The following is a 27939-nucleotide window of genomic DNA, read 5'->3' as shown; positions in this document are numbered from 1 at the left end:
ACTCACTTGCAACAGAGTATTTCTACATTGCACTATTGGTGTTTTTACAAAAAAAATCAGTACTTTTCCCACCACTGAATTCATGAATTTCATGCCGCATGCATGTATTTATAAATTATTTATTTCGTCACCGTGCGTCCTGACGTAGTCCATCTGCGTAGTGACGTAGTGACGTAAAATGCGTGACTCCGCCCTCCTCGTGTCAAAATGGAGCTATTTGGAAGTGGGTTTGATGATTCTATGTTTGTGGAGACAAAAGACAAAGTTTCCACCACACTACTGAATTATAATGCCAAGTACTGTGAACCAGAGGTAAGAATGTCGGGCATTTAATTTCAGTTATCATGTCGCTAGAGGTTTATGACACAAAAGGCAACAGTAAGGCAATAACAGAGATGGTTATAGTAAACATTCCTCAAATTTGTACTTGAGTACATAGGCAGGCTACTTAGTTACTTTCCACCACTGGTCTTTTGTATTGCTTATTATTCAATTTTCTAGCTATAAATGGCAACTGCGAAGACTGCGATTCATTGAAAACTACTCGAAACCAAACTCAGAGCAATGAAGTTTGATCTTTCTTTCCCAGTGGTTTTGTGAAGGCTCTGCTGTTGACACAGACGATTCTTTGGAGAAGCAGAAAGTCTTCAAATTCCGAGCTGATTTGGCCTTCAGACAAGGGGGCTATCAGGTATGTGGAAACATGTATTAATTCAAGTCTTTAAAATGTGTTATTGATTTCATATAGTAAGAGGATATGGATATCCCTTGATATTAGCAGAAGTCGCAGTGTCACTTATAAATGGAGCAAGTTTGCTAATGCTTGCCCTAATTGATACCTGCTTCCACCTTATTATTGTATGGTAACTTTAGAGGAATAACTTTAATCCCACCCATCCCAAGCAGCAACCCTTCAAGAACAGCAATTGTACTACCCAGCTAGTTTAGGCTAGGCTACTTTCATCTGTTAGTAGCACAACTCTGTCATCATCAGCCTGACAGTAAATGGCAACCAAATAGAGATTCCTGTCTAATGTCTACACATTATGAAGAAAATATTAAAATGCTGTTAAATGTTTATCAGGCTGTGTATTCAATGGCCTCAACACTATAGTAGATGTATCAGCAGCAGTAGTGATTTTGAATTTTATATATGTGATAGAGTCATGGGAGTGCCTCTAAAGTGGAAATTTAAAGTTTAACTAAATATATACACTATCTGAAATGGACCCTGACCAGTGACACCCCACCATTATGCTCTCATAAGTCACATAACCTCTGTCTCGTTTCCTCCACTCTCTCCTCCATCTTTATCGCTTTTACAATAGAACTGCTCCTCCGCCTTTATCACATTCAGGTTTAGAGTAGAACGTCTCCATCGTACAGCTCCTCCATCTTTATCACTTTCGGTTTTACACTAGAACAGTGTTTTGCCAACCCCCAGTTCTCAAGACCCTGGATACTGCTGATATACCATCCTATAAGTACGTTCATTTCACTCACTCACCTGGTGTCCTGGTAGGCGTCTACTGTCTAATCAGGGACTTGTGTTAGCACTTGTAGGATAGAACACAAGCAGCACCAGGGGTCCCAAGGACCTGAATTGGCAACCTCTGCAATAGAAAACATATAGTACATTACAAAATAATTGCTATACAAAGTCAAACCAGTTTCTCAACCTCCATGTGTTTCAGAAAGCACTGGATGCATATATCAGCTGTCTGGAATGGGTTCCTGACAATAACCTGACCATCAAAAGAGACGTTCTAGAGGGAATGGCCCGGTGCTACACCCACCTAGGACACAAAGACAAAGCCCTGGAGATGACTAACCTACTGGTACCATTACTACTACTGCTGTTATTATTGGTCATGTACGGTTCCTTTTGCTGTACATGAAGGTATTCTGTGAGTTGTTTTACAGAGATAGATGATGTTCATTGAAGGCATCAGAATCAGAATCAGTTTTATTGTCACATCACAGGTTTACAAGGTAAAGAAGTGGTCTGCACATTATATAATGCTCTACAGTACAAACACCTTAACTCATTCACTGCCAGAACTTTTTTTTTTTGCGTTTGCCCACTGCCAGAGATCTTTAATTAAAAAAAAAAAGTACTCAGGAGCCGAGATACAAAATGTTTAAGTTTTAAGTTAACAAGGAAGTGGATGGGAGTCTAGATCTTCAACAAATCATATCTCCTTGGTCTTTGGGTTAAAAAACAAATAAATAAATAAGAAAAAAAAAAATTAAAAGTCGTTTTAGTCGTTCTTGGCAGAGGGGGCTTAAAGGACAAAAGTCGTTTTAGTCGTTCTAGGCAGTGAATGAGTTAATAGACAGACAAGAGACATCTTTTAAGGATCTCATCAGGTTAAACAGATTAATTAAGTTCATTGCTGTGTCATCCTCCCTGTCAGGACAGTAACATGTGACCCTGTCCTGTTCCTTAAGCTTTACTACATGTAGTTAATACAGTTCAAAACAGAACATTAGTGGATATCAATAGACATGTAGTTTGACATGTTTTTTTTTTTAATTACCAGCATGCTTCGCTAGAGCTCTGATGTAGTGATGATCTTACATTTAATCCCATATAATTGACTTAAATCATTTATCATACATTTGTGCTGCCCTTCCCAATCTGCTCATCAGATATCCAAATAACACCACCACAATATGAACACGTCTCAGTGCATAAAAGGGGAGCTGTAATCAATATGACTCTGAGTTACTGCATGAAAGTAGTTGAATCACTGCATGTCACCTACAGGAGCCAGAATGTCAACTACGTACTGTATGTAAAATCAATTCTAGACATGCTGATTTGTTTTTCTCCTTCCTCCAGAGCAAAGAAGCCTCTAACACGTGTCATCTGACCTGCCTACTGCTGCTTAAGGTCAGCAACCAAAGTGTGTGTGTGTGTGTGTGTGTGTGTGTGCATAAATACATAGTTTTCCTTTTTTATTTCTAAAAGGTCAGCATCCACCAGCACTTTGGGCCAACAGGATCCAAGATATCATCTCTGCAGGACTTGTGTAACCTGCTACCTTTCAACCCATGGTACTGGTATGACCTGGGACTGACCTGCCTGGACCTGCTGAAGGTTGACAAACTACAGGGTACAGTTTGGAGTCTCATATACTATCTCATATAGCATGGCGGGGGGCTCAAGCAGCTCTAGATGTTTTAGCCAACACGCACCCCCACCATATAACTTTTTGATTTTTGATTTTAGTTTTATTTTTTAATTTATCCTCAATCTCTTTGACAACAGCACCAGGATTCTGCACCCTGCAGTGTGACTCCACAGGACTGCAGCCTGGTAGACGTAGAGAAGAGGAAAATGATGTGGACCGGGAAGACTGCAGCGAGGAAGAGGAGTCAAACGGAGTCTGGCTCAAGGCCTGCATGTGTTTAATCCGAACAAGGTATATTACTATAGAATAGAAGACGGATCAGAAAACCAGAGCAAGCTGGAGGACTGGGAGTCTTGACTCTTCATGCTATCATCTGTCAGAAGGCTTGAAAGTCGTTCTGTAACACACCATAGCCTTCATGTTTTTCTTCCTCCATGACGGAAGTAGATTTCATTAGAGAAATGAATTTGAAAAAGAAAACATTTGTTTTTGTAGAGAAAGCAGTTAGTTCAGATATTTTATACACATTGTGCATTCTGAAAGGATAAGACTAGTGTTTGGACAGTGACTTTTCCGAATTTCCATCCCACCAGAACGCAAAATCTGTATTTATTGCTATTTAACTAGTAGAATTTAAGGCAACCATCACAGGTTCCAAGTACAGAATGGGTTAAACAGTCGTGCGTGATGCAACAGTCATGGATTATGATTATTAAAAGTACTTCAAGTCATGAAAGAAAAATGTAGAGCAGTATTTATCTATTCAATGTGTGTCTTTCTCTCTCTTATCCTCTGTTCTTTGTAGACTCTTGTTGGGATTCCTAAGGCAGCAGCAGTCCTCCTTTGTGCTGCAGCGCAGTGAGAGCACCCTCCAGAGGACAGAGGAAGTGTTACAGCAATTAAATCCCAAAGAGGGCACAAGGCAGACACTCACTGAGGTCAGACTTCATTCCTTGTTTTGTCTTGTTATATGTCCATGATCTTCCCAAATGCACAGTCCGGAGATAGGGGTGGTGGTTAGAATTTAGCTTAATTATGCCATGTCATTGCAAAGATTGTGGCTTGAGATTTATAGCAGAATTAATTCGGTTTTTACATGTATGGTTTATTTTTCTTTCTTTGATCTTTAGGTGATGTCAGAGGACCTGATCCCAGAGAAGATGAGAGAAGACAACCAGGATGGTGAAAGTCTAGCTGGTCTCTGTATGCAGAGCTTCAAAGATCGCTGGTGGAACAAGATCCTATTGACTGGCGTACTGCAAACCGATGGACCTGGTCATTATAGAAAGACACAGACAACATTTACCTGACTGATCACCCTTTTGACAGCTCTACTTCTGCTATTTACATAGACATGCACTGTCACCCCACATACTAGAAACACGGGGTGCGTTTGGAACTACACTGAGAATCTGCTCAGTTTTCAGAGCACTCTGGCAGTGATGTCACTGTGAGTTCAGTTGATTTATGAACGGTCAGTAACAACAACAACACCTTGCCTGTGGAGGATGTAATTCAGTGGTTCTCAAACTTTTTCATGTCAAGGACCCCCAAGTTCATTCGTATTTTGCCGCAGACCCCCATCTGAAAATGTTTTGTGCCAGGGACCCCCAGGAGAGAAGATTTGTGTCAAAATGTTCCAAACTTTTTTCTTTATTTTTTTTAATAGCATGTACAAGCTCTTAGTGCAGCACGAAGTGAAGCACTGTGAGCTTGTATATGTGCTATTTTTGAATAGCCAATGGATAAAGTGGTTAAAATGATTGTGATACTGTATTAACACATTTTGCTGGGGACCCCCTGGAACCCCCCAAGGACCCCACTTTGAGAACCACTGGTGTAATGTATGTTGCTTTGTTTTATGTTTTGAGCCTCCGTGCCTGCTGTCTGTATTGTCCCTCACTGCCTTCCACACCGGGTGTCAGATAATAAACAACAGTTCAGTAAACTGAGTTTACTGGCAGTAGTACTCGCCTCTTCTAGCTCGTTGTGTTTAGCAATTACTTCCTCCACCATTGTTGTTTTCATCAGTGTTCGGAGTCGAACACACTGGACAACCCGGCATCTGACTAGGGTCGGTCAGTGCGCTGACTTTGGTGCACTGTGAGCGCTTTGTGCATATTTCCGACCGCACCCATGGATGGAACTTCTGAAAAAGGCTCTCACTGATGAGATGTTGGTACAGTTTGGAAAATAGGTTATTGAGAGCATATGCTTCCTTAAATATTGTATATTGTATATCTTCATCGAGAGAACAAAATAATGGATTATAACAGTTATCTAGATGTATACACAAGTTTGGTCTCCAGACATGTCCAGTAATAATAAGTAATGGACAGATCAGAGATATCACATTTGATGCATCAAATTGTCAAATAGCTTACCTGGAAATGTAGCCTATTTATGAATGTCTATAATTTACCTTGCCCATATTGCTACTTGCTCTGTTTCCATTCTATGAACAGTTGGCAATTTTCTCCACAGCCACATTTCTTAAATTGTTTTTTTTTTCCTAATAAATGTAAGCGTTTAAATACATTAACTGGTTTCTTTTCACATACAGTTGAATCAAAATTAATCTTGGGTATTGTTTTATACTTTAACTTCAATTTAATGATTTAACTGCTTTCAATTTAATAATGAAACTGCCTTCAATCATCTGTAAATACCCCTAATTTGTTTGCACATAATATATTGTAACATTGGGGCAACTCGCTCATTAGGAAAACAAACGCCATGCTAGAATGCTCACAACACAGACGGGCATGGATTACATCCTCTCAGTGGTGGAAAGTTGAAGTATTGTATTTAATTACTATGGTTAATGACTATGGTACTGTCTAGTGTCTGTTGCTGACTATGGTTAATGACTATAGTACCGATTATGGTGCTGACTATGGTTAATGACTACTGTGCTGACTATGGCACTGATTATGGTGCTGACTGTGGTGCTGACTATGGTTAATGACTAGTTGTGACTGGTTTTTGATAGATTGAATACTTTAACAGTTTGCAAAAAAGCACAGAGGTACAGTTTATTACAAAAGGATGCTAAAAGGATAAACCCAAGAAAGAAAATGTAAATACAAACAAACGAGTAATCAAAAATGAAAATATGTACAGTAAACATTTGGGAGTTGGGGGGGGGGGGTTGATAAGCTTAGACTTTTTACAGGGGCCAGTTACAATTTGCAGCCACCTGTATGTAGGTGCTCTTTTACTGACTCTGTGACAGCTAATCTTCTTGCTGTCCATAGTCAGCACCATAGTCATGGTGGTGCTGACTATGGTTAATGACTATGGTGCTGACTATGGTACTGACTGTGATGCTGACTATGGTGCTGACTATCGTTAATGACTATGGTGCTGACTATATGGCTAATGACTATGGTACTGACTATGGTTATAGTCATACATGTTAGGATGACCCCTCATACTTCCCATACTGTATCTTTTGTTGTCTCCGCCGGAGGCGGAGAGTATGTTTTCGCTTCGTCCCGCCGTGTGTTCACCTCCCTCCTAGCCAAGCTAACATTGGTCAAGCTCCACGTGACACGTGTCAATATGTTGACACCAATGCCTTTGATTGGCTAGAGGGACGCATGACGAAATAAAATCCTATAAATAGGTGTGTCACTTCAAAAATCCATTTATGTTTTTTTTGAAGTGAGGTAAGACAGGATCAATCAGTCTTGATTGGAACAGTACCTTCCAGTACAAATCACCCGTCCGTGCGTGTGTGTGTCCCTCTGAGAACACCTAACATTGGTCAAGCAAAGGCGCAGAAGGCCAAAGCTAAGAAAGCATACTCATCTACAACAGTAACACAGAAGAGGACTATAGAGTTGAATTGATCCCACAACAAGGCCGAAGTCTCTTAATACTGTAACAATTGGCCACCTTGATCAAATACATTATGTAGCACTAGAGAAAACTGACATAGATCAAACACACCAATCAACTGCTGAAACTGTTCAAGACAATGACGATGAAGAAGACAGACAAGCATTTGAACAAACCAGTCAATTACGACGACTCCCATATGACACATTGCTTCAAGAAGAACATTTTTTAGATGCAGACACTACATATTCAGTCGCCCCTGCAGAACACCAAAAACCACGCGCATTCTACCAAGACGACCCGTGCTATTAAAATAGCACGGGTCTGCTGGCGGAGACTTGTGCTCCGAGGAGCACATTTTCTAGTTCCCTCTCAATTTTCTTTGAATTTAATAAAGATGACATTCAATTACTGCAATTCTTCTATCACATAGACCTACTTCCATACTATGGTTTTTGTCTGTCTACTTTCTGTTCCATTGCATTCGCTGTCACTTTTGGCCAATCATTAAAGCGGCACAGTGACAGTTTGGGTTGGCCAATCAGAGAAGCCGATGCATAAATATCTCGAACACTCAGAGAAGTTTAACATTCTCCTCAGAGTTACCCATGGGAGACAGAAGTGTGAGGGGGGTCTCTGGAACACAACATTTTCAGATGGGGGTCCGCAGCCAAAATATATATTAATTTGGGGGTCCTTGACATGAAAAAAATAACTACTGCTCTTATGGCAAGTTGCCCTGCCCAATATGGCGGCGACGTTGACGTCACTACGTTACGTACCAGGCCTTATTCTAATTGGCTCCCTTCTTTCGCGGGTTATGAATGACTCTGAGCAGCAGAAAGGTAAATAAGTCGCTCACTGCAGCTGCATCGCTTAACTTCCTAAACTGCAGACAGTGTTGTGTTTACAGACACAACTGACGAGCCAATATAAGCAGAATTCAGAATGAGTTCAGGAGGAAGAGTTAGAAGAGGCACCAAGAGACCAAGGAACTACCATTTCCACCCAGAATGGGAAGAGGATTATTGTTTCGTCTTGTCGGAGGGAAAATGCATGTGTCTCATCTGCAACCACTGCTCAGCCATGGTGAAGAAGGGGAACTTGGAACGACACTTTAGGACCCGTCATAAGTCATTCAACAAGACCTTTCCAGCCAAGACTGAACTGAGGAGAACAAAGGTGGAGGAGCTGAAATCCCAACTAGCAGCAAAGCAGTCTGATATCACAGAGACAGACTCGGAGGATGAGGAAAATGAGTCGACCTCAACTTCAGAGGGGAATGCGTCGACCTTAGCCTCAGACGCTCACCGTGTGAGCCTGGTTCTGGCCAGATACAACATGGACGGGGAGAACCTGCAGTTCTTCAAGGATTGCTTTTATGCCATGTCCAGCTGTATGCTTGAGGAGGAGCAGACCAAGAGGGCCATGGACGTCCTCAATGCCATTCCGGTACAGAGACACGAAGACTAAGTGCGTGATATAATGTGAGCCTCACATTATTGTGAGGGAATTTCTGACGACTTTTAAAGTAGGCCTAGTGCCTTTTCTGTACGGGTTCAACAGGACTGCACCCCCACAACAATTAACCTTCTTTTTTGTTTGGAAAAAGCCAGTAAAATATGTTGTTGTAGACCTACTTCTCAAATAAACATCTTGATAAATGATAACTGAAACTTGGGGTGGGTTGCCAATTTCAGCCAATCAGGCGAGAGTATGATAAAAATGAATGATAAATTGGTACTCTCGCCTGATTCATTCTGATCATTCATCAGTGTCCCAGTTCCAATTTGTCTGCTTATTTCCTTGTGTCATCACTTCCAAATTAACTTGTTTTTCCTCTATCCTGTGTGAGTTCTCTCCTCTGATTGGATACAATTGGTATCCCGACCTGAACATACATTTTCTGTTTACTAAAGAGCTGGAGAGACGGGAGACTCCTGTAACTGAACAAAGACTCTAGCAATAATTCCTATCACTATAGAGCAGATATTTAATATTTATTTTAACAAAAATGCCCCTGCCTGTACCCTTCTCTCTTGGTGTTTGCCTACACCACACTCAGACCTGCCAACCCTTCTGTTCTCCCCAGGAGACCCCTGTTATTTGACCCCATCTCCTGGATGTCTCCTGTTCTTCCATTTATCCTGTTCTTATCCTGTTTGAGAATGGGAATGTTACTCTTTTACTGTCGCTTTATGTCTGAATAAATGAGATAGTCATTTTTAAGTAATTAGTGGTTATTATTAAATATGGCTCTTTTATTGCTACTTTTTAATGGATCCTATGTAAGTAAAGGCTGATAAAAGTGTCAAACTCCCCAAATCCACCAGAATACTGGAAATTACATCTACTCTGTTTAAAAATTCCTGGGGGGGGGGCCCAGCGTGGTCAAGAGCCCACTAGTGAAGAATATGGTGAAAGAAGACTCCACTGACCATAATACTTTTTCCACATCACTTATGCTGGCTACATCTACAGTACAGGACATCAACAGTATCATGTTAGGTTAGGATGGTTAATGACTATTGTACTGACTACCATGGTCGGTATCTCGGTCATCAGTATCATGGTCAGTATCATTGTCTCCGCCGGAGGCGGAGAGTATGTTTTCGCTTCGTCCCGCCGTGTGTTCACCTCCCTCCTAGCCAAGCTAACATTGGTCAAGCTCCACGTGACACGTGTCAATATGTTGACACCAATGCCTTTGATTGGCTAGAGGGACGCATGACGAAATAAAATCCTATAAATAGGTGTGTCACTTCAAAAAGCCATTTATGTTTTTTGAAGTGAGGTAAGACAGGATCAATCAGTCTTGATTGGAACAGTACCTTCCAGTACAAATTACCCGTCTGTGCGTGTGTGTGTCCCTCTGAGAACACCTAACATTGGTCAAGCAAAGGCGCAGAAGGCCAAAGCTAAGAAAGCATACTCATCTACAACAGTAACACAGAAGAGGACTATAGAGTTGAATTGATCCCACAACAAGGCCGAAGTCTTAATACTGTAACAATTGGCCACCTTGATCAAATACATTATGTAGCACTAGAGAAAACTGACATAGATCAAACACACCAATCAACTGCTGAAACTGTTCAAGACAATGAAGATGAAGAAGACAGACAAGCATTTGAACAAACCAGTCAATTACGAGGACTCCCATATGACACACAAGAAGATTTTTTTTTAGATGCAGACACTACATATTCAGTCGCCCCTGCAGAACACCAAAAACCACGCGCATTCTACCAAGACGACCCGTTCTACCAAGACGACCCGTGCTATTAAAATAGCACGGGTCTGCTGGCGGAGACTTGTGCTCCGAGGAGCCCATTTTCTAGTTTCAATATTATGTCAGTATCATGGCCAAATCGAGTTAGATTGTTTAAGATACAATCATCCTGCCCCAGAGTTACAGCAATGAGCTACAATGAAATTATCCAATCTATATTATATCATGACAAGTTATGTCAGACATGGCTGCATTTATTAGTTCTTTAGTACATAGAAAAAGGGTAGGTTAGGTTAATTCCCTGAACTCTACTTATTATTTACTCTGAATACAACATTCATAAACACAAAAACATCTTTTCATCCAAATTTATTGAATTTTTGTCCTCAAACAAGTATAAAATATAAATCTTTTTTGCTAAATCAAGCCACAGCCTCAACATCAGTTGGGATTTAAATTAATAACATTGCACAAATTGTTTGCCTCTGTGGCACAGCTAAAGCTAACACAAATTACAGGGGCCTAGAATGAGTTAAGAACTCTTAAGCAATCCTGTAGGAGTGATTACAGGCTTGCTTTAGCATTTACAGTAGTCACTCTTATCTTTGATCAGATCTTGGATACAGGCATTGGGTGATATACTATTTAAATGTGGGAAAGTCAGTTCCAAAGACACAGAATAGGCCAAATCATACTTATATACAAGCCAAAATATCTCCTTAGGCTAGTAAGGATCTCACTTTTTGTCGGTTACATACCAAGAACCCTTCTACCAATTAGAGGGACTGGACTGGATAAGAGTTAATCATACAGATGGAACAGATAGGGTACATAGTTGTGGCATCTGATATATGCTGCAAGACATTACAATATTTTTTTGCCCAATAAATTGTTTGCTCAATTTTTCATATTTAAGATACTGCAGCATATTGTTGAATGGAGTACATTGTGATCATAGAAATAAATGTATAGCACTGACATTGCCATTTAAAGCAATGCTGTGCTTCCATATCATTCCATGGGGTCTCTGTGCTCAATATGAATATCTGTTGGTTATGGTATCCATAGCAAGAAGTGTCATGGGTTCACCCAGAGAAGTAGGTGCCTGTGAACATGGAAGTAGGGAGCTTACAACACATCTAAACGTTTATATCTATGATTGAGATAATGAAGAATATAATTGTATTGTTTTGCAGTATCCAGGGAACCGACTTGTCACTAACTGGAAATTTGAGCTGTGTTAAATAAAGATAATCAGAGAAAGAACATTTTTGAAGTTTGTAACCTAGTACATAGTTCAAAGGTCTGTAAAAAGAAAAAAACAGAAGAACAGAAGAATAACAACTTTTATAAGGACTGGTCTCCTAAGCACACAAAGATCATGCAATTACCTCGAGCAAAAACTGTCAATGGGTAGGGGGAATACAAAACCCCATTGTCAAGTGGTAGAGAGTGGAAGTTCCCATCACAAATTCATGAATGTATAGGAGATAAACCAAATTCAAGTACTGATAAGGCTTGATATGTGCCAGAGAAACCAGTCCTTAAAGAGTTAAACAGTTTGAACCGCTGCGTTATCACTAACATTCAACAGCTACAAACAGGGATTGTTGTTCTAGATATACAGAAAACAAGTGAGGACTAGTGAGAAATAGCGGAAGTATAGCAAAGGATACAGATATGAAATGTGCATGATAAGACGGCAGGTAACTACTCAGTTCACAATGTTAACGCATAGATCTACTGCACAAGGATAACTGGGATATATGATGGATGTCGGATAGAATCAGAACTCACAAGCACTAGCACATCAGCAGACCAAGTAAAATATACAGAAACACAGAGGAACGCTTCAATTTATAGCTAATAGGATCACACTGAAATTGAGACCAATGGTTTCCTTTACAACCAATATGCTTTTTCTGCATATCTTTGGATACAATCAATATAGAATATTGACTATTCTGATTGCGGTAATTTGAGTCTCCCTCTCACTTTCTTTACAGTATTTCTAGTTTCCTGATAATAAACCATAATTGACACTGTGTAAAGTGTATATCTGCATCATAAGTCTGCAAATAAGGGAGCTGCAATTTAAAGGGTTACAGGGTTTGAAGACACTTAAAGTCCTTTCAATAAAGGACATGATTCTTTAGTAATTTAACAATGTATTTATCAAGCACTGCTCGTTTGTTCACGTTCATGTGTTCCTGTATCCAAATACAGGAACACCAAAAAGGAGTGCAAGTTCACCCCACTCTCCACAAATTTCAACTTTGCACATGTTCTGACTCCATGCTGCATTGCACAGGCAGAATGCAACCAAAGTAGCAAAAAGCCCCATTGGGCTACAATGACTGATGATCTCTAAATCTGAATATATTTCAAAAACACTATTCTATTGTATATATTGTAACGAGCAATCCATTGGTATCTTGACAAAGGAGTTGCAGTGACATGATTTTCATAAATAGAAACATATAAAACCATTTAAAACAGACTGTTTAGTAACACATGAGCGAATATTGTAAAAGACATTGGGCTGGATACTAGGGAAGAGATAAAGCCTGTCTTTGTAGAAACACTAAAATATGGAGTACCAGCATGTAACATAGCACCTATAGGACATGGAATTAACACATGACCAGCCTCATGGACATTAATTAAACCTTCACCAGGTAAACTGCTGATAACTTCCATCTATCTATCTATCTATCTATCTATCCATCCATCTATCCATCTATCCATCTATCTACTGTATCTAAAAGTCTATCTATCGATAATAGTTGTAATTCGTGGCTAGAGCATCAAGTGAAATCAAAATATCCCTGGAATGAAATGACCCTCCTGATGCAGAATATACAGTGTAATGTCTATAAAATCACATCTCTGGGTTACAGAGTATTCTTTTTTTTTAAACAAATGTATCCATATTATAGTGTCCATGTGTCCATTGTGAGGTAAAGGTTAGACATTTTAGTCCCCACCACCACCTCCAAATTACATTAATCCTATAAAGAGTTACTCAGACTAGGCCTCCCCTGTGCCTAGTAAACCAGCCCAAATACTGTATGTACAAAATGAGCAGTTGATCATCTCAGTTATTGCATGCAGTACTGGACTAGAAGAATACCATAACATTTTGAATTGTTTTTATAGACTTTTATCTTAAGGTTTTTCATGACCAGGCAGTTGTCACAATGTGGTATTTTCAACATCTGTTTCTCAGTTACTATAAAAACAGCTGTTTATCTTCCTCATTGAAACCAATTGTTACTGTGTTGCAAGGTTAGCTTGTGGGTAAGGTCAGTCATTGATTTCATTGATGTATGCTGAAATTTGAATTGGATTGAATTTCCTCTACAATGTGACAAGTGCATAGATGAAAAATTATAACAGTACAATTCTAAATTCCAGGTATCTCTTTCAAGGCGAAGTCTCAGATGCCAACTTCAGAGACTAGGCATCTTTTAGCAGAAGCAGTTTGGTCATGCATCACAACTTAATTTCAACACATGCCTTTCGATACCAGAAGATACTTCCTAACATCAAATGTCCAAAACATTCATGATCTTGTCAATTTGGTGAAATTCTACCCAAACAAGCAAAACAGCCATGTAGGCACAGAGGTTTATCTTTTCAGAGCTTCATTTTTGTCTGTCCGTGAAAAAATGGAGATGAGATGAGACAACTTTTGAACTGTACAGCAAAGTGTATTGAGAACAGTTTGAGAATGGAACAGTATTTGGTGATTATCCCTTCCACAATAAGGTTCAGGGAAAGCTGTGCTGTTTCTTCAGGCATCATTTTGAACAATTCCTTCCACACAGCAGATGCTGTACGAAACTGTGTTATTTCCAAAATGTCTGTACAGGGCATGAGTTTATCAGTCCATTCAAAAGTCAGTAGCGCTGCGTCTTTCTGTCTCTGTACCCAGTCCTTCGTAAGGTAGGCCAGAGCGAACAGGACATTGCTTATACTGTACAGAATGTCTCTGGAAGTGCACATCAAGAATCTTGGCATAAATATTACAATAGTGGAGTAGGGGAGAAAGAGAGTGAGTGGAAGAGAAATAGACAGAGAAAGACAGTACTTTACAAGTTAGAAAATCTAAAAGCTGAACAGACCAAATGAACATGCAGCATATTGGGACATAAATTAGAATAACAAATTAAACCCTATCATTCTATTTCCCTAAACATTACATAAAGAATACCTCTGTATCCAAACATAACATAACAAAATGCCCTGTAACTAAAACACAAGCACAGTTTCAAAAGGAGCAACATTTTAAACTGAAAGTTATATTGTGCAAGTTAGTTAAAAGAAACTGGAGGGTGATTGCTCTAAAGGGGTCTTTTATAAACATCCAACTCTCAAACAATACAGTATATATTATTATAAAAGCGGGGCAACTGGTAAGATTCCTCAAGTTGAGGAGATTAAAAAAGGCAAAACACTGGTTTAGTTCATAATCATACAAAATGGGTTTGGTCTCTCAGAGCCATTTCATGGTATAATAAGAGAATAAGGTGCCTCATCAGTTTTTATTCCACTATAAGCACAAGTGGACAAAGTGCACTGTTATTTTAAATTTAGGTGCTTCACTCTTTTATTTTCACTGCAGAACTGAGTCAAAATACAAATTGAAATGCTACAAATGCTGTTTCTCAAAATATGGGTTCCTAATTCTTAAAGATCCACATCACCACATAAGTACTACGTTCTACAGAGCCTGGGTCTGAGATCAGTCTCTTATCCCCGGTCCCACAGAGACAAGGTGTGCAGGAGCCTCAATGGAGTTGTTGTGGCCTTTAGAAGTGCTCTCCTCATACTGTATGTCATTACAGTAGCTCTTTACCCTGTACAGGTAGATGACATACTACTTAAAAACATTCAAATCACACAAAACTGTCTTTGCCTTGCCTTATTATCCATTTTCATATAGCTTTAATAAAGGGCATGAGCATTATATTATATTGTATGCAACAGGTTGGTGGATACACATCACAACCTGAATTGGAGTCTCAAAGAAGCATACTCTATGCACCCTAGACTCACTTTGCAATCAGCAAGTACGTAAGTAGTCTCATTCTGAAATCATCTAAGAACCCCTGGGCCTAAGTAATTTGGGCACTGGTTGAACTTGTAGCACTTTTATCAGAGTGGATCCAGTAGTATTCATTCATCTTGTGCCCATCTCCCAAACAGTGCAATTCCCATCCTTTTTGTGAGCCAGTCCTGACAGACTTTAACCATTTAAACCCTACATACTTCTGGTTCCCCAGAGGTCTGTACTTGACCCCTCCTTCCTTCCCTCTACAATGTAGATCAACTATTTTCGGCAAAGAGCTTTGGTGTAGAGTCTACACCAAAGCTCTTTGCCGAAAATAGTTGATCTACAACGGGATGCATTGTGATCTTGTATATCTGTATATGCCCATTATGACATGGCCAGAATCGGGACGCTAGGGTTCATGTGGTTAAGAAAACTATACAATAAAGGCATGGATTGATTTGGTGAAATGGTGGTGGTGGAGGTCCATTCACTGTATCAAATAATACTCATGCCAAAGTGATGAATTGTGGATCAACAAAGTTGCAGCAAATCCCATTTTAGAGACTTTTTGAGGAAAACACAATTTCTTGAGAATTTCTATAATCACTTGACTCAGGTCTGCCTCACAGTGGCCATTATACAGTTCATAAAAATGTCCTGCAGTATGTGGCATACTCTGTCATTCCTCAGCGTAGGTTAGTACAACACATTCACTAGTTTAACTTTGGCACCGCATTGGTCTCCATCATCTGAATCCACTCTTTAAAAAGTTGTGTTAATAATAGCACAGGGAGTATTCTCAAACTACAGATCACACAGATGTTAATACAGTGCATCTTAAGGATATTTTGCATAATTATCCAGAATATCTGAATGTAAAATAAGTGATAATAATAATAATAATAATAATAATAATAATGATTATTATTAATATTATTATATCACTGTTCTCTTGCAGAAATATAAATTAGCCAAACAAAATTACATAGCAAACATATTAACAATAAGCTATAACAAAGGGAAGGTTATTGATATATTACGCATTATTTAAGAACATCCTTTTAAAGAGTGCATTCTTTCTTGGCATTCATTCTCAAGATAGGTTGTCTCATTGTTAGGCCTGTATCTCTGAGAAATATGAAAATGTTGAATGACTGATTGCATGTAAATGTATAATGGTTGAAGTATCAACATTATCAATTATAGTCATTTCAGCCAACTTCTCTTGTTCAGTAGGCTGATATTATTCTCAGCACTGATTAAGGTATAGCCACTGTAGTGCACAACACAAAGCTACACACATGTAACTAAATGTGTGTGACAACATTTAAAAATAATGTCAAACCACTCCACAAATAGATGTTGAAAGGGGCTAGAAGTGGGCAAGGTGTGCACTGTGCATATTCCGTTTTCTTTAGTTGTTTGCTGTGGGGACATCATGAAATTGTCACCTCATGGTTTTAGATAAGCACCCTTTAAACATACCACATAATGCTTTAAGTCTATGCGTGCAGTTTGCCTGCAACAACGGTTAAACCTTCACAAAGTCAAAATGTGGGCTACAAACAACACTGATATAGGCCTATTCTAAACTAGGACATGACAAATACTTCTACCCAGAACCGCACTGGATACAGGAAAAATCAGCATCACAGAGGATCATTTTGCCTGGTTAGTAGCCCTTACTAGCAGGCAGTATGTCCAGATTTAACAAGGGACAGGGTACATGTGTAAATTACAGGTTTCCTTTAGAGTGTCCATAAAAAGATTCCATTGTCCATTAAATCCATGGTGCCACTCCCTGTGCAATTTATTTCTGTTTGACTAATTCAGCTACCAGCCAATGACAGCCTTTGGTTATTCTCGGGAACTATCAACCCTCAGACATGTGTTTTTATTAATAAGGCTCTGATGATGAAAAATAGTGTGATCCAAGTAGCTTACTCTTTTGTTATTTGGTGTGCTATCAATGGTTTGCAAGTAAATGTAACTTATATCTTTACAGTGATTCTGCTCTCACCTTTTGTGCCTCATTTACAGTCAATAGTACAATATTGGGACAGTGACAGGATTTTCTGTTGCACTTAGAATTTCAACATGGTTTACCATGGAGGACAATGTGAGCCCATTATCATGACACGACAAATACAAAGCATTCAATTTCATAGTACACAGTAGGTAAAAAATGTCAGCCTACTGTCTCAATATTTACATGACCGACTTTTTTAGAATATTGGTAACATTCTGTAATCTTTCAGACCACAGATTCCTACTACCACTAATCTTCAGAACCTGACAGGGACTTCCTAACACTACGAGATGGTTCCCAGACCTCACTTTCATCAGACTCGTCGCCCTCCTCATCCTCCTCCTCTTCCTCCTCTTCCTCCTCATCCTCCTCTCCCACTGGTGTGGCTCTCTGATCCTCAGTGGCCATCGCCGCCTCGCCCTGTGTCTCCTCTCCCTCCTCCTCGCCTCCTTCCTCTCCTCCATCGTTCCTCCCTACAGTCGGCTCTAGGAAGGGATCTGCCCCCACGTCCAACCGTCTCTGGACCTCAGCAAACCACTCCCTAACCTGCCATCCAGGGAGAGAGAACATGTTGGACATGCGGCTGCGACTATTCATTCATTTCTTAGCTTACTTTTTCGAAAAAAGAAAATGTCAACGAATCTATTAACCACTTAAGCCACTTAACCTTTGTCGCACAAAGGTGTCATGCAAAAATAGTTTAAATATTTTATATAAGAACATGCCCAATATAGGGCATTTTACTATTATTTTATTAAATTATTGATCATCGATTATTTTTTGTATTTTGTGACTAAATCGATTAGTTTGATAAATTTGTGCACCCCTAGTTGGACATCAAGAGTATTAATGACATTCCATTCACAACTCTGTTCACCTGTTCATAGCTCATGTTGCTCTTGGCGACAAGCTCGTCCAGGTCCTGCTCGTTGAGGAAGCGGTGCTTCAGGTAGTATTCTTTCAGGATGTCCCGCCCACTCTTGAATTTTATCGCCCGAGGGGGCCTGTCGACATCCACACTGAAGGAGGCAGACCTTTTTGGCTGCTTCCTGGTTCGGGAGCGCCCCCAGCCGCGGTTCCTGACGCGTCTCTTCCGGCTGTTGCCTGGGCTTCCTGTTTTGCTGCCTCCTGCTCCTCCTCCGCCATTTAGTCCCTCTACACTGCCACTCTGGTACTGGAAGAACCACTTGAGATTGCCGTTCTTCCAGGAGTAGCGCGAGTCCCCGAACCAGTTGACAATGTAGGACCTGGGGAGGCCGCTCTCTGCCGACAGCTGCTCGTACTCCTCCGCTGTGGGCCACTGTGTCCGCACGAAGGCGCTCTTCAGGACATGGAGCTGCTCAGGAGTCTTCTTACTCTTATCTCTGATGTCTTTGCCGCCACTGCTGGCCACGAGCCGCTGCTTTCCGCGTCCGCCGGGAGGTGTCTGGCTCCCCTTTCGAGATGACAAGGAGGAGGAGGACGACGAAGGGGAGGCCACTCCGCCTCCTGCTCGTCCTCCTTCACCTCCCTTTCCTCCGTCCACCTCCATGCGTCCGTCCTCTGGTGATTCGGAGGAGGAGGGGGCGGCGGGCGGCGGCGCCTTCCGTCTCTCGGTGAACCAGGCGTCGATTTCCCTCCGTGTCAGTTTGGTCTCCGCCCTCAGACGGGTCAGCTCTTCGTCTGACGGAGTGCTGCCCTTCTCAAAGCTCTCCTCCAGTACCACCAGCTGCTCCGGGGTCCTCTCCTTGAACTTCTGCAGGGTAAAGTCGGGGAAAGGGTTCCACGTTTTGGGCCGCGACTCCTTCTCCTTCACGGGGGGTGTGCGGGGGGGAGGGGGAGACACGGGGGTCTCGTCGCTCGAGTCAATGACAATAGTGGCGTTGCTGCCGTCACCTCGAACTGGTCCGTCGTGGAAGACAATAACGTTGCTGGTCTTAGAGTTTCGCTGGTTGTACCTGGTGTCACTGAACCACTTCTTGATCTCTCCCTTGGTCAGGCTGGTGAGCTTCATTAACCGTGCAATCTCGGCATCACTGGCAAAGTGGTTCTTCAGGTAGCTAGTTTTGAGCTCAGACAGCTGCTCTTTAGACTTCTTGGGTCGCAGGCTGAATGTGTCATTGAGGGCTGAGTTTTCCTGGGAGGGGCGGAATCGGGTGCATTAAAGATTGGACAATTTCAAGGGTTGACTTTTTCTGCTGACAAACTGCAAGCAGAAAATACTTAGCTAACCAAACTAGGGCTGAAGTCAAATTGTTGGAGATGGGAGCTGTAATACAGTATTTGCTTGGATAACCATGATATATTATCAAATAATAACACTGAGACTGTAGCAAGCATCCCATGGTAAAATAATTGTAATATCTGTAACTATACTATGATATATTTGTACCTGTGGAGAAAGGGAGGGTGGTTGGACAGTGGTGGCCCGTTTCAACTCACTGTTCCCTGGGCTCGGCTGGCAGGATGCTCCCTTGGAGCTCTGGGATTGGCTTGGTAGCCCAGCCACAGTCAGTGTGATGGGGCTGGTTACTGGAAGGTGGCCACCTGGACCCAACTACAGCGAGAGACAGAAAACGAATAAGGATTAATAGATAAAGATTTAGGAGAGATGAATAAGGATAGGTACCAAGAAAAGGTTGTTAGTCTATTTCTGGTGGGTCCCCCAAAAAAAGAGTGCTACTAATGAAGATGAGTCTGTGAAGAAAGGGAGTGTACTGGTGCGCCTCAGCCAAACGTAGGCAAGCCCGGTGCATCACAGGAGCAGGACAACACAGCATAATGTAGAGAAGACACTGGAGCAGCTCTGGCAATTGAAACCTCTTTTATTAAGTACAAAAAGAGAAGACTGACGTTTCGATGCTACTGCATCTTCCTCAGAGTCATGATAGATGAGTCTGTGTTAGAAAATGAGAGCACAAAACAAACAAACAAACAAACAAACATAAAGAATTCTGATGGTAGTGTGCAGCCTTTTGTGAGCGTGAAGAAAAAAAGCTAGGTCCAGTTACTAAGTCAGTTCAAGTCAGTGGCAAGTCAGAATTGTGTTGATTCAAGTTAAATCAAACCAGGATAAGTCAATTTGTCAATCCTCTCAAACCAACTCTAATCACTGACCATATTCACACAGAGGTGAATATGGTCTGAAGTAAGAGCAAAATGGCTGCCATGTGAATATGGACTATATAGACCACATATTCTTGTCTTATCTACCTGTGTGAACACCAGCCCATGCTGGCCCACTATCTGGCAGGTCTGGAGGATGGACTGGAGGCCATTGGCAGCCGCTGACAGATGGTGAGCTGGTATGACAGTGATGGTCTGGGGCACCGTGTGCACAGTGCCATTAAACTGCTTCCTCCTGGCCTCCTCCACCTCCTCTGGTGTCCAGCTGACACCGTGCTTCAACCGCTGAGCCGAGAACCACACCTGTAACACAGATGAAGTGGATTTTAAGTGTCTTTTAACCCATCAAGACCGGGAAAGCATCTGTGTCATTTTAGATCTTAGCTAAAAAGCATTATTTTATACTCACGCTATTCAACAATAGCAGATATACAAGCTCACAGCGCGTCACTTCGTTCCACACTACGAGCTTGTAAATCTGCTATTTTTGAAAAATCGTGAAAATGTGTGGAAATCTTTGAAAAATATAAATAGATATATGTTTAAAGCGATCATTTTTAACTCAAAACTTTGCTTCTGGTGGTACCTGGAACAAATATATTTAGATATGGGGGTCTGCGGCCAAATACATATAATCTTGACATGAAAAGGTTTGAGGACCACTGATATAGCAACATAAGCTTTTCAGAAAACTGATTTAGAAGGCATTTGTAGAATCGGCCTCAGGTCTTAATGTTAAGGTAATACATAACAATAGCAAAATGGAAGTGCAGTGGAAGTCTGTAACGGTGTAACTTTTGCTATGAGCCTTCAAAAAGCATGTGTTCTAAATCCCACTAAAGTAATACAAAGATATGGACATTATATTCTGTATATCGTCCCAGTCTCAGCTACTGTATACCTTGATCTGTTCCTCTGTGAATTGGGTCAGTGCAGCCAAGCTGGCGATCTCGGCCATGGAAGGGTAAGGGAACCTCTTGTAGGTGTTTCCCAGCAGAGGGTTTGTGTCCATGGCCGCACTGTACGATGGGATACTGCTGATGGGGATGAGGAGCTGTGGCTGCACTGCTGCTGCTGCTGCCGCTGCAGCACTCTGCTGGGCCTGGAGGGCCTGGAGCACCTGGAAGGGAGGCCAGGGGGTCAAGACTACTAGGTAATAGTAGCAACAGTAACAATGATCAAAACTGGAACACTAGCCTATCAAATTGAAGCTGATAAATGGGTACTCTCTCCTGATTTGGCTAAAATTGGCAACCCACCTGAAAATGTATTTTCTTTATATTAAAGAGCTGGAGACACTCTATAGCAACAATTACTATGAGAATATATTGTAGACTCTACAGTAAAAAAAAAAATTAAAAAAAGCTACAGTGTAGAGCTTTGACTTTTCTTTCTTTTTTTTATATATCACTTACCCTAAAAGAAATACACAAATGCATTCAGGATGAACCAGTCTGTATCAGAGCAAGATAGAAATTCAAGAGTACAATTCAACACAGCTCGTCTTTAACCTCATTAGCCTCCACTGCGCCCCCCCCCCTGCCCCCGCAACAAACATCCTGTTAAGTCATCTGTTGATGCCCAGCAAAGCAAATTCAATTTCATTTTAAAGTAATTTAATAAGCTCTCCGCAATACATGTTCAAAAGCAAGAGCATTCCATTCTTCAGATAAGGAGTTTCAACTCCCCCTCCTCACACTGCCTGCTGAGGGTATATTGATTTCTAAACTTAGCACTGTACTAGCAGTGTGAAATGCGGCGCCTATCAGCGGCAAATAGAAGAACAACCTCAGACGCACACATACTGTGTATAGGCTCACACATACATTAGATTTTTGCCAAGATTACATTTCTATGCTAAATGTAAATTCGCAACCCCAGGAAGTGGAAGACATATTGAGACAGGATTCTGCACCTTGAAAGGTACCTTGATATTGATGACTATTTGATAACTCTGAGACAATTTGACGTGGTGATGAGAAAACATATAGATCAACGTTCCTTTTCCCTGGAAGGGTGATTAATAGAATCTTGTGCATAATTATCTGACATCCCATCCTGCGTAATTGAGTGTTTCTAGTCTAAACTTCCTACCTGTGCCAGACCAGCTGGCAGAACAGTATGATTAAAAAAAGACGATTTCTTGTGCTGCTCTGAGGGGGGCAGGTTGACCAGCAAACCGGCTCCTCCTAACTTCATGGAGTCCTGGAGCAGCATCTCCATGGGGGTCATGGGTGCTTCGATGGGCCCCAGGGGAGCTTCGATGGGCTCCTGCTCTCCTCCCTCCTCCCCTTCTCCGCCTCCGATGAAGCCCTCAAGCCCTTCGTCTGCAGACTTCATGGACACAGCTATCCTCTTGGGTTCCGGCTTGCTCTTCATCCTCATGATGGGGGTCTTGCTTAGTGATATGGCAGCGACGGCAGCAGCGTCTTCCTCTCCCTCTTCTGGTGCGTTGCAGTGTTGCTCCAGGGCTGGCTGGTCACTGCTCGTCTCCTCCAGTGGGTTGGCAGTGCCATGTTTCAATGAGGTACGAAGGACACTGCTGTCCTCTGCAGTTGGGAGGCTGGGCTCATCTGTAAATTACAAACAATTTGATTGAAAGATATAGTATTTCCTTATATGCATATTTCCCATCCAGTCCTTCACATGGTAATACATATTGTACAGCCAATAACTGATTCACTCATGGATTTTTTTTAAATGTATTTAAAAGATCTGCAGCACTTGCACTCTGTCCCCTATACCCTGATGACAGGGCTCATCTCCAATCCAGAATATTCAGTAATACAATGGATTAGCATTGCGATAGAGGGCGATTTGTTCAATCTTTTTATTTGTCGGCAGTTATTATGATGAAAATGAGACTTGACTATCACCTGCGTCTGGTGGAGTGGGGACAACAACCACCGCCTGACCAAGCTCCTCCGCAGTCAAGCCCTCTTCTGCTGCTTCCTTCCTCTTTTCCTCCTCTTCCTCCTTCTCATCCTCCCCAGTTCCCTCCATAACATCTTCCACCTCTTGTTCCACCACATCAGATGGCAGTACCATGCACGGCGTGGTTGACTTGCGGCGGCGGCTCGACATCCTAGAACTAAACTCCAGATACTTGGATAAACGTTGACTTGATGTAGAAATCTAGAACAGAACTGCTGCCAAGGCTCACGAGTCTGGGGCGGGTGTGGGTTTACATGCTCAAGTCCTTCACTGGTGTATTTGTAGGGAGAGAAACAGAGGAAGACAAATTAGGTAATGAAAAAGTTACATAAAGATGTATAATACTGTATATATATTGTATGCTGTACGAGAGGAGGTTTGACGTGGTCCACCGGCCCGCCCGCCGGCCGGTCCTTCCTTAAGCGAATTATAAGACATGTACACGTACAGTATGTACACACACGTAGGTACACACACACACATTTACTGTATGGCCTCGAGTTTGGCATGTGTGCCCTATATGAGCCAGGGGTGTGCAGTGCCATGTGGCGATTCGATCGGACCAACGGTTTCCAAAACCAAGAATATCTGTATCCGTCTGTCTACGGGTCTGCGAAGGACGCACCGAATCTCTGTGTGTTTGGGAGGTAATGTGGGCATCGGCTTCCCTGATTGGCCAACCGGACCCATCAGCTTAACCGATTGGCTGAGCTTTACGTCACGTTTGTACCGCTTCTTGTGACATCAGGTAAAGGGGTATTGCACTAACGGGTATAGGCATGTATTCCAGTCTTGCCACTTGCGTGGCGCCCGTAGGCCGAGTAGTAGTAGTAGTAATAATCATCATCATCATCATCATCATCATCATCATCATATATAAGCCACCAAATCTCTGTCCGCAAAAGTATGTCTGTACAGCCCAGCGAACCCAGGCCTTGCCAGGTAGCTCCACCACCTCCCCAAGGTCTTCTCCCCCACACCTTGTTTGAATAAAAACCCTGTTATTGTGCACCTCAAAACCCTTGCTGCCTCTTAATTCTCCACAGCTAGGTGCCACAGTTCCCTACAGAATAGGGATGCTAGCGTTCTAGCGGTTAATGTTAAAAAAGAGAGAAAAAGTCACACGTACTTGGCGGCCGACCGGCTGTAACTCTGAAGACCACCTAGGGGTCCCGGACCCCCTGTTGAAGACCCATGCTTTAATATATACTAGGACGGTGCCGCCGGCCTAGTCGTGTTTCATTTGTCTTTCTCTCTCAGCCCCACCCTCTACCCCCCCCCCCCCCCGCTCCAATCTCTAGTAATATAGTATAATAATAATGATAACAATAATAACAATATAGTAAACATGGGGGAAAAGGGAATAATCAAGAAAGAGAACAGTCCTAGTGCTTAAGGTGCTTGTCTTGAAGGTGCTGTGTAATGTTCTTACTCCAAGGTTATAAACAAACATCTATTATAAACATCTGTGCATGTCAAATCTGTAATGTGACCAGTGCCGTGTCCTTAGCAGTGTTCCACACACAGGCTACCTCTGATCCCAGACAGGCAGTGCGTGTAAAAGATGTAAAGTGACCTGTGCACAGTGTGCTTGGCATGTTGCATAAAACATGTTGCAATAAAACATGTTGGGAGTGTTTAATGAATCTCCAACTCCATTAGGCATTATCGATGATCTGAGTAACATGACCCACAGATCAAATAAGCATAACTTGGCTTCACTCAAGTAGTCTATTCAATTTTCAAACACAAACACTAAGTGGCCTATTAATTCATTTAGCTCATAATGCATTACTATAGTCACTTTATATGCCGTGTTAATGCATTGCAATAAATAAATGAAAATCCAAAAATGACATGCATTAATACATGCTATACTTTATTCTGTGTATAATGTGGTATTGTACAATGAGATAGCAAATGCAAGAATAATTTAATGCATATCATGCTTTTAATACCAAACTACTGCTATACAAGTTTATTAACATACTGTACTGGATCTGCACTAATGTGTCAAGGAAGGACTTTTACATGACACTGGGAACCCAGGTTTGTAAACCCTAATTGTTAGAAATTAATATTCATACACACCTAAAATAATTTGCCATTTCACAAACGTCTTTGACATATTGCACATTGACATTCAACAGCAACACATAGATGATGGCTAACACTGCTGCAATCACTTTGCTATCAACTTTTCATTAAAAAAACGTTTATAAATATAAATGGGGTAGTCTTAACAAAATAGTGTTATAATAAATAATAAATGTGTATTGTTTATAAATGTATGAGTGGATTCAGCAAACTCAACTCTTGTACCAGTGGGAGCTCCACTAATCTGCATTAAATCAAATTTGAGATGTGATCCAATTCATACCAACTGTGCATGATAATAGACCAGTTGTTCTACAAGTAGGGTCCAGGGACCCTCAGGGTTCCTTGAGGGGGTCCCAAATGGACCCTTACAGGTCTGTACCTCTGAGAGCATACAAACAGAACCAAATGGACCCGTGTGTATGCTCTCAAGAGTTATGGTGGGTCCTTGAAATTAAAATGTTTGAGAAGCAATGTAATAGACCATACAAAGACAGCCATATATCTGTCTTTGTATGGTCTATCATTATGCACAGCTATGGCTGTTTCTAGCATGTAGCCTGCATGTGTGAGGTGGGCTAAACAACTAGCCCAGTTAGCAGGGCCAGTCATATACACTGTGATCATGTCTGCTGGTAAACTTACTGTTAACTACTGTACTGTGCGGCGTTGCTATCAGGCAGCGTTGTGTGGTTCTGCGCAGTGGAAACCACAGCTTTTGTCTCGTAGATCACTGTCTGTCAGTCTCTCTCCTGGAATCCCCGTCCCCCCGGCAGATCGCTCGATCAGTCCCAGACCGACCTGGACTGCAGTGTTTCGGCTCGCAGGTCTCCCCAAATCCGCCGAGCAGCAGGGAGGCAGACAGTCGCCGGATCGACGAGACTGGAGTCTACTACTACCACCGCTTGTCTGCAGATGCTGAAAACATTAGACATCTCGATCTCTCCAGTCCTTTTTGCAACAGTTATTTCCCCCTCCAACCAAAGACCTCGCCTCTTGTAAAGTTATTCAAACAGTAAAACAGCCACCACGGTCACATCGTCGCAGGCCCCGCAGACAACCGTGATGGTTTGTTGACCTAATTTTCAAGATATTTTTTTAATGGCAGATTTTTTTTTTTAATGATCAAACGGCGTCATCATCATTCAATGTGATACGTCCTGACGTCATTCCTCGGCGACTAAAAAAATGCCCCCAAACTTACACGTTATAATATTGCTCATTATGTTTACATTAGTGTTTCTCCGTCAGGTTGTTTACATTCATCTAAGTGAGAAGGCTTTCATTATCCGGTGTAAATCGCGCCATGGACTGAACATGGTGGTTTGTGTGGTTGTGGCTGGATGGCTGCCACCACGTCCTTACATGACCTGTCAATTCAGGCTGCGTTCAGTAGACAGGCAGTAAATCTATGTATCCACCACTAGAGGCCAACATCATTACTACTAACTCTTTACTACCTACTATACATGTCTTTTCTTCTAGTTGAAGCATGGAAGAGGGGACACACACACACACACACTATTTTTTGTGTGTATATATGATACACACACATATGATATACATATGATATATATGATATACACACACACATTAATATATATATATATATACAAATACACACACACACACACACACACACACACACACACACACACACACACGTATATATACATACATATATACACACACACACACATATATATATATATATATATATATATATATATATATATATATATATATATATATATATATATATATATATATATATATATATATATATATATATATCACATACACACACAGTATATACATATACACACACACACTTTCTTTCCACAATTTCTTTCACCCATTAAGACCTGAGGCTGATTCTACAAATGCCTTGAACAATCAGTAGTTCTCACACTATCAAGATTAAAAAAAATATTTCAAAAATATCAGATCTGCTATTTTTTATTGCCAACGCAAAAATCTAAAATGACAGATGCTTTCCCGGTTTTAATAGAAATTATATTATTTACTTAATTATATACTTATATACTGTTAAACTTGTATTTAGGTAATATGAAGGTTGCAGGGTAGCCACAGTCTTCTTAAAAATAATAAAATTAAGCTTTATTGCCTAAATAATTATTTTATGTATTATGACGACATGTAGTATTGTGTACATTTTGTGCCGTTTGTTGATGAATTGAATCATAGGACCACAATGGAAACAAGTCCCCAGGACTTTTTTGTGTTATCCTTTTACGTAGCTTTATTGTCTGACTGTACCACGTAGGGTTGTAGTCGAGACCACCTAAAGCGAGTCCAAGTCAGTACCAAGTCCGACCGGAGGCGAGACCGAGTCGAGACCGAGACCAGAATTTTTTTTTTTAGAAAATGCTCAAATCAGCCTCATGGTGGCGCTATGACAGGCCACAGGAAACTTTGCACACTCCCTAGAGGCCAAGGAAAAACCCTTGCCCTGCATTTTTCACATCTGCCTGTTAGAGCG

At 41.3% G+C, this 27939-nt stretch overlaps 2 protein-coding genes across 2 annotated transcripts; one reads left to right on the top strand and one right to left on the bottom strand.

The window, feature by feature from the left end:
- Positions 1–202: 202 nt before the first annotated feature.
- On the top strand, positions 203–6062 carry cUnh8orf76 (chromosome Un C8orf76 homolog). The gene is made up of 8 exons (XM_080427753.1): positions 203–312; positions 590–691; positions 1695–1838; positions 2846–2896; positions 2975–3119; positions 3275–3428; positions 3943–4075; positions 4268–6062. Exons 1-8 carry the CDS (start codon positions 208–210, stop codon positions 4445–4447), a joined length of 1014 nt encoding a protein of 337 aa, XP_080283879.1. The 5' UTR covers positions 203–207; the 3' UTR covers positions 4448–6062.
- A 4537-nt stretch (positions 6063–10599) lies between these two features.
- Positions 10600–26729, bottom strand: zhx1 (zinc fingers and homeoboxes 1). The gene is made up of 8 exons (XM_080426613.1): positions 26082–26729; positions 23282–23609; positions 22500–22978; positions 21307–21525; positions 20493–20708; positions 19672–19836; positions 18178–19416; positions 10600–17846 (listed from the first exon to the last, which is right to left on the bottom strand). The coding sequence occupies exons 2-8, from the start codon at positions 23487–23489 to the stop codon at positions 17550–17552; spliced, it is 2823 nt and encodes a 940-aa protein (XP_080282739.1). The 5' UTR covers positions 23490–23609; positions 26082–26729; the 3' UTR covers positions 10600–17549.
- Positions 26730–27939: the final 1210 nt, after the last annotated feature.

This window comes from Gymnoscopelus braueri, assembly GCF_963280865.1.
Source record: "Gymnoscopelus braueri genome assembly, chromosome: 4".
In the NCBI taxonomy this organism is placed as follows: domain Eukaryota; kingdom Metazoa; phylum Chordata; class Actinopteri; order Myctophiformes; family Myctophidae; genus Gymnoscopelus; species Gymnoscopelus braueri.
The sequence above is the reverse complement of the archived record's forward strand: the minus strand, read 5'-3'. Positions and strand labels throughout refer to the sequence as shown.

What these genes read in the sequence shown, in the direction of transcription:
- cUnh8orf76 (XM_080427753.1), top strand. Translation starts at nt 208, where the DNA reads ATGGAGCTATTTGGAAGTGGGTTTGATGATTCTATGTTTGTGGAGACA. An exon ending in TCAGACAAGGGGGCTATCAG is followed by an intron (nt 692 to 1,694) that starts GTATGTGGAAAC and finishes CATGTGTTTCAG; the next exon opens with AAAGCACTGGATGCATATAT. An exon ending in CCTGCCTACTGCTGCTTAAG is followed by an intron (nt 2,897 to 2,974) that starts GTCAGCAACCAA and finishes TATTTCTAAAAG; the next exon opens with GTCAGCATCCACCAGCACTT.
- zhx1 (XM_080426613.1), bottom strand. Translation starts at nt 23,489, where the DNA reads ATGTCGAGCCGCCGCCGCAAGTCAACCACGCCGTGCATGGTACTGCCA. An exon ending in TCACAGAGGAACAGATCAAG is followed by an intron (nt 20,709 to 21,306) that starts GTATACAGTAGC and finishes TCTGTGTTACAG; the next exon opens with GTGTGGTTCTCGGCTCAGCG. An exon ending in GCAACATGAGCTATGAACAG is followed by an intron (nt 17,847 to 18,177) that starts GTGAACAGAGTT and finishes CCTGGATGGCAG; the next exon opens with GTTAGGGAGTGGTTTGCTGA.